At 38.8% G+C, this 10294-nt stretch overlaps 1 protein-coding gene across 1 annotated transcript in view; it reads left to right on the top strand.

Annotated features, from left to right (window-relative positions):
• Window positions 1-9856, top strand: part of palmdb (palmdelphin b) — a 50867-nt gene extending 41011 nt beyond the window's left edge. The window contains exons 6-8 of the mRNA XM_069667365.1: window positions 4067-6353; window positions 6480-6571; window positions 6947-9856. Of these exons, the coding sequence (XP_069523466.1) occupies window positions 4067-6353; window positions 6480-6571; window positions 6947-7030 (2463 nt within the window). The 3' untranslated portion in view covers window positions 7031-9856. The remainder of the gene's footprint in view (window positions 1-4066; window positions 6354-6479; window positions 6572-6946) is intronic.
• Window positions 9857-10294: the final 438 nt, after the last annotated feature.

Below are 10294 nucleotides of genomic sequence, written 5' to 3' on the forward strand. Positions count from 1 at the left end.
TGATTTTTGCTATGTTGCGAAGATGAAAGAAGGCTGTCCTTGATATTTGTTTTATGTGGGAGATGAAGGACATATCCTGATCAAATAGAACTCCCAGATTCCTAACAGTAGTGCTGGATGCCAGGCTGATGCCATCTAGGGCAGCTATATCATTAGAGAAAGAGTCTCTAAGGTGTTTTGGGCCGAGCACAATAACTTCAGTTTTGTCTGAATTAAGTAGCAGAAAGTTTCTAGTCATCCAGATCTTTACGTCCTTAAGGCATGCTTCTAGTTTAGATAACTGATTGGTTTCGTCTGGCTTCATAGATAAGTATAATTGAGTATCATCTGCATAACAATGAAAATTAATGGAGTGTTTCCTCATGATATTACCCAGAGGAAGCATATATAAGGTAAAAAGAATCGGTCCGAGCACAGAACCTTGTGGAACTCCATGACTAACTTTGGTTTGCATAGAGGACACACCATGAACATTAACAAACTGAGATCGATCTGATAGATAAGATTTAAACCAACTTAGTGCAGATCCTGTAATGCCAATTAAATGTTCTAATCTCTGTAACAGGATGTGATGGTCTATCGTGTCGAAAGCGGCACTAAGATCTAACAGGACGAGTACAGAGAGAAGTCCTCTGTCTGAAGCAGTAAGTAGATCATTTGAAACTCGCACAAGGGCTGTCTCAGTGCTGTGGTGGACTCTAAATCCTGACTGAAAGTCCTCAAATAAACTGTTGTTATGAAGAAAGTCACATAATTGATTAGCGACTGCTTTCTCAAGGATCTTTGAGATAAAAGGAAGGTTAGATATAGGTCTATAGTTAGCTAAGGTGCCTGAATCTAGGGTAGGCTTTTTAAGAAGTGGCTTAATTACAGCTAGTTTAAAAGACTGGGGTACATAGCCTGTCGATAAAGACATATTGATCATATCTAGTAAAGAAGTGCTAATTGAGGGAAAGACTTCCTTAAGCAGCTTGGTTGGAATCGGGTCTAAAAGACAGGTTGATGGTTTAGACGAAGATATCAGAGAATTTAGCTCAGGAAGGTCAATTGGAGAAAAACAGTCAAGGTAAACATCAGGTTTTTGAGCAGTTTCCAAAGATACATCTGCACCAGTTAACGGCAGGAGGTTACAAATTTTGTCTCTAATCTTTAGGATTTTGTCATTAAAGAAGCTCATGAAATCATCACTGCTGAGGCCTATAGGAATACTTGGCTCAGTGGAGCTGTGACTCTCTGTCAGCCTGGCTACAGTGCTGAAAAGGTACCTGGGATTGTTTTTATGTTCTTCTATGAGGGAGGAGTAGTAGACACCTCGAGCATGCCGTAGGGCCTTCCTGTATTTATTAAGACTATTTTGCCAGAGTAAACGAGACTCTTCTGTTTTGGTGGATCGCCACATTCTTTCAAATTTACGCGACATTTGCTTCAAGTTACGAGTTTCTGAGTCATACCATGGAGCTAGCCTCTGTCGTTTAATAATCTTCTTTTTTAAGGGGGCAATCGAGTCTAGAGTACTTCTCAGCAAACCTGCAGTACTATCAACAAACTGATCAAGCTGAGAGGGACTAACATTAGCATAAGAGCTTTCTGTAGTAAACAGATGTGGTAAAGAATTAAAAGCAGCTGGAATTGTTTCCTTAAATTTAGCTACAGTCCTATCAGACAAACATCTTGTGAGTACATTTTTGTTAACTGGAGAGTAGTCAGTTAATAGGACATCGAATGTTACTAAATAGTGATCTGATAAAAGAGGATTTTGTGGGAAGACAATTAAGTTTTCGGTTTCAAGGCCATAAGCTAGAACAAGGTCGAGGGTGTGGTTAAAGCGGTGAGTAGGCTGGTTTACACTTTGAGTGAAACCAATAGAGTCCAAAAGGGACATAAATGCCATGCTAAGACTATCATTATCAACATCTACATGAATATTGAAGTCCCCTACAATAATTATTTTATCTGAACTCAGGACTAAATCTGATAAAAACTCTGAGAATTCAGTTAGAAAATCAGAGTATGCGCCAGGAGGGCGGTATACTATCACAAATAAAACAGGCTGTAAAGTTTTCCAAGCTGGGTGTGAAAAACTCAGAACAAGGCTTTCAAAAGAGCTGAAACTAAGTTTTGGTCTAGGGTTGATTAGAAGACTAGAACTGAAGATAGCTGCTCGAGGTGGTGGAGTGCACCACCTCGACCAGTGTCTCGAGGAATATGAGTATTAAGATGACTGGGAGGAGTGGATTCATTTAAGCTGACATATTCTTCCTGACACAGCCAAGTCTCAGTTAAAGAGAGTAAATCAATATGATAATCTGATATCAGATCGTTCACTAATAGAGCTTTAGATGACAGGGATCTGATATTTAACAGACCACATTTAATTCTCATATTTTTTGGCATAACTTTGGTTGTTGTTTTAATTTTCATTAAATTTTTTTGATTTACTCCTTTTTTATTTGAGTTTGAATTAACTGTAATAAAAAGCCTGGGTTGGGGGGCAGACACAGTCTCTATAACATTAACATTGTGGCTGGGAAACTTCTCACAGGGAAGCTCAGAGGAGTGTGTAGGACTACAGCTCTGCCTCCTGGTCTCAACTCTGGTTTGTCAGGTTTTACGACTAACAAACTTAGCCATATTACGAGACAAAAAAGCTGCACCATCCAAAGTGGGATGAATGCCGTCTCTTCCGATAAGACCAGGCTTTCCCCAGAATGTCTGCCAGTTATCTATGAAGCCCACATCGTTAAATCTAAAACAAATGCCAGCTTTGTACTATAAATGAAACTTATCTGCACAAGAGTATATAAGTATCAATATATATGTTAGCATTGTTATAAAGATAAAATGGGATTCCTTAAACTTTGCATTGTTTTGCAAAATTAAAAAAATAATGTCTTCTTGTAATATCTATTATTTTCTTATTTGCATTTTTTCTTTTGTTTATTTATTTTAATTTTACTTTTTGCCTTTTCATGCTCAGATCAATGATTAATGAATTTTGCTTCTGTCTGTGTAAGCCTGTTTATTTAATAGCCACAGTTACCCTCAGTGAGATGGGAGGAATGAGTGACATTCAGGGGGAATGTCTTAAAATGTAAAATTCAAGGAATGAACATTGCTAGTGATAGTTCTTACAGTGGCTAGTCATAGTGATTTAATGTGTGTGAGTATGTGTGTGCATGTGTGAACACAGGGATTTTGGGACGCAGCTAATCATCTTGCAGGGTCTGAAAGTGTGTGGGAGGCAGACCCAGCCCCGCAGTGTTACATAAGAACGGATATAATGAAATCTAATTCAGCTGCTTTTGATGTGCTTCCTCTCCTTCTGCACATAACCCACTTAGGGAAACATTAGCTCTGCACAGCAATGGCAAGCTCAACAACATAGCACTGAAGCACACCCACCAACACACACCGCCGGGGTTGTCATTACCACCACAAATACCTCCACAGATAACATCTTAAAGTGTATCTCTTCCTGGAACACAACATTTAAACCCCAACTTTACTGTGCTTATGGCACTTCAAGGCTTGACGAGGATTTGCCAAAGCCATATTGGTGTGATTACATTCACAATAACATCCTGAAGTGTAACTGGTTTTGTGTTCCCTGTCTGTGGTGTTGATGACAATAAAGAAGATGGATAGATACAATTTTCAGTCAGACAATTTAGGATCATATTTGTATGGATCAAATTTATGATACACTTAATTTACCATAAACTTATATAATCAAGCTATGACGGATTTATAGCTTTAATGTGTTGTGTTACTGTGAGTGCAATATTGACAACACATTTTCAAAAAGTGTTCTTGCTGCTTACACAGTGGTGAAGTGCAGTTCATGACCTAATTTTAATTGGATAATGTCTGTCGCTTACATTGGCACTGTTACGCTGCACTGTAATTTGTGCCAGGGAGAAGTGAGGATATTGTGAAAATGCTGCAATTGAGTCCTATGATCTGAAGCACCCAAACTCAGTAATGCATTTAGCAAAGGGACAAGCTCACAATCCCCTTTCTGCCTCTCAGAAAATGAATGTCTTTTCCTTATTCTCTCTTTTCTCAGAAAGCTACCTTGGTGGATAAAGAGGCAGATGGAAAAGAACTGAACGAAGGTTGCAGCACAACTGAGAATCACAAGTCCTTATCTGTCACCATGGAAACCACTGAACAATCAGAGCAAGCAATGGACTGTGAAGTGGAGGTCGCTGTGGCTGATTCACCTAAGCAGGAAAAGGATTTCAGTGCAAATGATTACCAAGTTTGTTTAGAGACAGACTCTCCTGGGGAAAAGGCAATGCTTGACAAATTATTAACCGATCCTCCTAGTGAAACAAGTGAGAATGACAAGCCTGCCTGCTCTGAGACCAGTGTTTGCACTGATATGTCCTATCAGGATCAAAAGGAAGCTCTGATATTAGAACCTGGGCATGAGGAGCTCAACAGGAATGAGTCAATCAATTCATCTGTGTCCGACACACTCTCCAGTGCTGACAGTGTATATGAGAATGAGGCACATCGCAAGAGGCAGGATTCACCAGAACAAGATCCTGAACATGAACAAGTTCAGGAACCTGAGCAATATCCTGAGCCAGAGCAAGATCCCGAGCAAGACGATGAGCAAGAACATCACTCTGAACCAGAGCAATACGATGAGCCAGAACAACACCCTGAACCAGAGCAATACCCTGAGCCAGAGGAAGACCTGGGGCTGGGGCTCTACCCTGAGCCAGGAAAAGACCCTGAACCAGACCAGTACCCTGAGCCGGACCAATACCAGGAACTAGAATTATACCCTGATCCAGAGCCCGAGGCTGAAGATAACGAGCTTAACCCAGAAGATGATGACTATCAAAATCTGGCAATAGACACAGAAGATGATCCTGAGCCCCACGACATCCAATTTGACCCACCCATTAAAGAGGAGTCAATATTAGAGCAGTGCATTAGAGAAGAGGCAATGTCAGATGTGTCCAATGAGTCCTGTCATGCCTTTGACCCTGACGAAATAGATGAGTGCCTAAGAGTTGAAATTGCAGCAGCTTCCTCAGATGGTGAGGCCGACGAAAAATGGAGAACAATATTCTCCTCTTCTATAAACAAAGAAGATGATGACTCATATTTAGACAGTCTTGAGCTTAGTGCCCAGGAGCTCTTTGTGCAGAAAGTTGAGGTGGCAGACTTTGAAGAGCAAGATAGTAACAACTTTGAAGAGGTTAGTTTTGAGGTCCCCCATGTGGAAGAAGTTCTGGAACAACCTGAGGATGTTATTTCCTTTCCCACCCCTCCACAAGAGGTTAAATATAACCCTTTAGGCCTTCAAGGTTTGTCCAAAATCTCTGAAGATGATAGTGAAAATGGCAAAGATTCCAATCAAAACCCCACCACTCACCAACAGAACATCAATGCAGATCCAGACAAGAAGCTACCTAAAGACTTCTGTGTGATACAGGAGACCAAAAGCGAGAATGTTAGTACGGAGCATGTGGATTTCCAGCTGGCTCGTAAACAGTGGAGGGAAATGGAGGAGCAAACCAGGAACAAAATTGTCTTACCAACAACCAAACAGCCCAGCTTCCATGGCAGCCATAGCTTCATGTACACACCAGTCCGCAACATTGAAAGAACCCAGAAGAAAGCTAATGATCTAGAGAACTTGAATCTGGTTGGGGATTATCCTCACACCCAATTCAGCCCTTGTTCAGAGGATTCTGGCCTGGATGATTCCAGTTACAGGTCCACTTATGATGACCCTGAAACACCAGTTGAAAGAGAGATTCGCATATCAATGGAGAGGGAGGAACACTACAGGAGAGAGAGGGGCCTCTCCAGGATGGGCAAATCAACTGATTGCACTCCATCACGTAGTATCCCCAGATCCATGAGCACTCCACTCACACCATCATTCATCATCACCTCCTCACCCACTAAGGAACCACTGAAACATGAAGTGTCAGCAAACAACGTTATTATTCTCGACCCTAGCAATGATTTAAACGCCAGCTCCAGACATGGCAAAGAAAATGTGGCAGCTCGTGCCGGTGAATGGCGCTCTGAGGACAATAACTCCAGCGTCATCATCCTAGAGACATCCAATCTGATTATTCGCAGTGCCTCTGATTTCTCCCTAAACAAAGCCTGTGAGCAGCCCCAGGAAAAAATGTTCCTGAACAATCCGTTTTTCAAGCTGCGTTCAAGAAGCACACTATCACTGGTGGATGAAGAGATTAAAATGGTCAAGCAAAGGGAGGAAGAGCTGAGGAAAGAGAGGGCTAATGTCTACCGCAAAGAAAGGTGCAACACAGAGAGGATGCTGTCAGATCACAAGGACACTTTGACATTTGACAATTCAGGTATGTCTGCAAGATGCTAACCATAAAACAATACATCAGTAACAGCACTAAGTGTACTCACAATTTATCTACTTTTTCCCTGTTCAAGCCAATGATGTTGTTTGTAATGTAATGTTGTCTCCGTAGTTGATGTGCCATTGAAGTGCAAGTCCTCTCCATCATCACCAATGAGAACAGCCTACAGGATGGATCGCTCTGCATTATCCTGTGATCACAGAGTAAGATCCTGCTCATTTTCCTTTTGAAAACTATATTTCACAGTGACAATCATTAATTCAAATATTTACATTTTAACTAAATCAATAATTTCAATTTTTATTAATAGTCGTATTGTACCTCAAGAAAACAAAAACATTCCAAGCATTTATCATTTAATTCATTGTTTGCATGCATGTACCTGGCTTAATTTACATGAAAAGAAAATATTCGGGCACTATGTAGCTTGTCTACTTGGAAAAGCAATATTACCATAAAAACTGATCTGCTTATTCCATCTTCAGTCTAATAACCTGATGGGATTGAAGGAGGTGGAGGTAGAGGAGGAGGTGGAGGAAGTACTTTAAAAGAAGGTAAACAACAGCTTTCTTGCTCAGTTTCCAGAGGTTTACGGCGGAGGAAGACGCAAGAGTGCCATGGCTTTGCGCTGGGAGGCGGGCGAGTTTACAAAAAACAACTGAAGAGGAACTCAACATTTTGCCATGTACTGTAAAGGCATTGATTTTCAGTGTTATACTCATTCAAATTAGATGCAGCATTTTTAATTGTTTGTTTCATGTGCAATAACCTAAACTCTCCGCTTCTGTGGTGCTTTGGGCAAAACTAGCAAGACACTGAGAATGTTTCTCTTAGTTTAAAAAGAAGAATCATAGAACACTGATGAACACAGTGTAAACAATATAATGGACAAAGGTAGTACTTGATTATGGCCAGAAGGTGTGCATTATTTTTAGACACCAATATGGCTCTGACTACTCCTTATCACAAATGAAGCAACACTCAGAGCAGGAAGGCTGCTGGTTTCAACTCATACTAAAATTAAGATAATCCTTTATTGACCCCCAGAGGGGAAATTCAGCTCGAACTCCTTGTTGGATTAGTAAAGTGTTTATTAAAAGATTGACAAAGACAGTGCCAACTCATACCTACTATTTAAACCAAAATATGAATAACTGTAGTAGAATTTTGAACTATGTTAAAAATCAACCTAATAAAATAGGCTAGCCCTCTGTTATCAAAAATAATGCACTCTAGAGAGGAAAACCAAGGTCAAAAGTTTATGTTTCATTGAGGATTTCCCTTTGCCTTTTGAAGAACTACTTAAAAGCTTCAATCCATAAGCACACTATCGAAAAAAAACTGCCAGTAAAAGTAGAAGTCTCTGATTTCTAATTTGGATAAGGATAATAGTGTAGTGTTTGGATAAATATCTTAATATTTTAATACAGTACTCACATGTTATATGTACATTGAAAGAGTTATTAGTCGCTGTAATTGGTAAGTTCCGTTAAAACTAATATCTGTCTGTTTACCATTGAATAGTCTTTTGTGCAGCACTGCCCTATCTCCAACCTTAGAGGCAGGGCTTTTTTTATCTTCAGGTTATGATGATGCTACATCATGCTACAAAGATGACTGTTGATATTTTGGTACAGGTTGGGTTGAGCTTAAAGTTGTATTTATTTATTTTTTCTCAAGTGGGAATGTACAAAGTATAGTTACAGTGAATGATGTGTTCAGCAGAAACAGAGCAACATTATCACCTGTTAGAGTTCTGTTGGGGTCTATCTGAGGTCTAATATTGACCATCATTTTACCTCTACTTTGGTCTCCACTGAAAATATTTGTCTCTCTAGTTGCCAGACGCTCCTCTATGTTGGCCGTATTGTCCCTGCACTGTCTGTCCACTGTTTCCAGCTAAGCAACTAGTACATAGTAGGTTTATCAGAGGGTTTTGTATTATTACTGAAAGCAGGCCAGAAAAGCAAAGATGAATATAAACAGTTGTGCACCTATAAAATGCAGTATATTGATAGGAGGAATGATTAAAGCAACCAATAACTCTTTCAACACACATATTCCTTGTGACTATCATACGTATAAAGATGAGATTAAGTCGAAGCTATAATTTATATATAAGATCATTATTTGCTGACAGAAAGTATTGAAAGATTATTTGCTGAGATGCCTGATTGTTAGATACATGTATTGTTGAGTCTACTCTTTGCTAAACTTTTCTTGACTTAATAAATGTTAATCATATTTAAAAAAAAAAAAAATATTTTGATGTTATTGTATGTCTTGATGAAACAAATGAAACATTGCTCAATGTATATTAATTGTATTTTCATACTATGCTTTTTTGCTGCAAATTATATTTCAGAGTGAGCTGGATGTAAAAAATATCCGGCACAATCTGCAAAATATATTATACATACCTTTCACTTGCAAAATATAGTTCACACAGACAACTGACCTAGTAAATGTACATTTTTTGTGACAATGAATATAAACGCACATGAACACATTTCAGTTTTTTATTTTGTCACTCCTTGGGTTTTACTTCAGGACACAAAACTATTTGAGTTGTCTGCCTGAGCTAGCGCCACATTGTTCTGTATGACCTACAGTTTGACAATTCAAAAATTACAGGTATTTCTGAACAGTGCTGCTAAGTGCTTAAAACTAGAAGACTAATTGCCGATGTGGAAAATGGACATTCATAGTATTATGTCAGTGCTATAGCAATTCCAAACAATGAAATCACAATTCTTTTCTTATATAATAGCACTTATAAATAATTGTTTTTGTGTGGAGTAAAGGATACTCACATTAACTATTTGTTAATGTTCAATAAAATCCTGACTTTATTCTTAAAGACTCAGCATGTACTTCAATTTTTTTGTATCAGGGCATTTATTTATTGTAAAGCATTTTTCTTTGTGGTTTTCTTTATTCTAAACTTCAGGACCACACACAAGACATACCAGGCCATTTCTTAAATATGAGCACGGTCGTCTGCTGATTTTAATAAATTATTGGTAAATCTTAATCATTATTTGCACAGCCTTGATTTTTTTCCAGCTACTCTGAAAAGCAGCTTGTAAAAGCTTGGTACTGTCTTGACCTTAGAGTCAACTGACATTAAACTGCATTGTTTTACACTTCATGTTTGTATGCTTAATTGTTAACGTATAGCTTACAAATCTCAAGGATTGCTTGCTGATGTTTAAACATTCTGTCAAAATCCCCTGCCATGGCTCTTGGGGGGGCTTAATGGGCTCTTGATTTAATATGTCAGGGCTTTTTATTTTGTTCTCCTAATGCAAGTATTGAAAAGATAAGTGCGTGCAACAATAAACAATGTATATGAAGAATGTATGCTAGCTTTGTTTCTTTACCTGAATGTGCTCTGCTTATGTTGCAGAGATATTTTAGGCTCTGGGTGGCACGAGAGGCAATGTTCGGGCCTCTTTAGATAAGCAAATAAAATGTGCTCTTTGTCACTGTTGCTGCTTCCTATGGATTAATATATCAGTTAAAAGAGAATATAAAAAGCAAAAAGGACATATGGTTTTTAGTTGCAAAAAAACATTTTTCATTAACATCATAACACAGAAAACCTTTACATCAGTATAAAACTAAACAGTGTAAGAACACTGTCTTCCAAATTCTTTCCTCTTAAATGACAGAGGAGTTCATGTTAGGTCTGTCATTAAAAGAGTAGTACAGAGAGTTGACATTTCCAAGCTATTTAGCATTCTCACACACCCACATAAAAACACCCACATGTGACACACAAACACACAAACACACACACCCACACACCACAATCATTTTTGGCTTTAGTCATAATGTGTTGGAACAGAACTATTGATTTTGTCACTGCAGTAGGAAGCAGCACTCATCGCTGATTGAAACAAACAACTAATACAACTGTTTAC

The sequence above is a fragment of the Semicossyphus pulcher genome, unplaced genomic scaffold (assembly GCF_022749685.1).
Source record: "Semicossyphus pulcher isolate SPU_LCO1_2020_fin unplaced genomic scaffold, fSemPul1.0.p SCAF_18, whole genome shotgun sequence".
NCBI classification, from domain to species: Eukaryota; Metazoa; Chordata; class Actinopteri; order Labriformes; family Labridae; genus Semicossyphus; species Semicossyphus pulcher.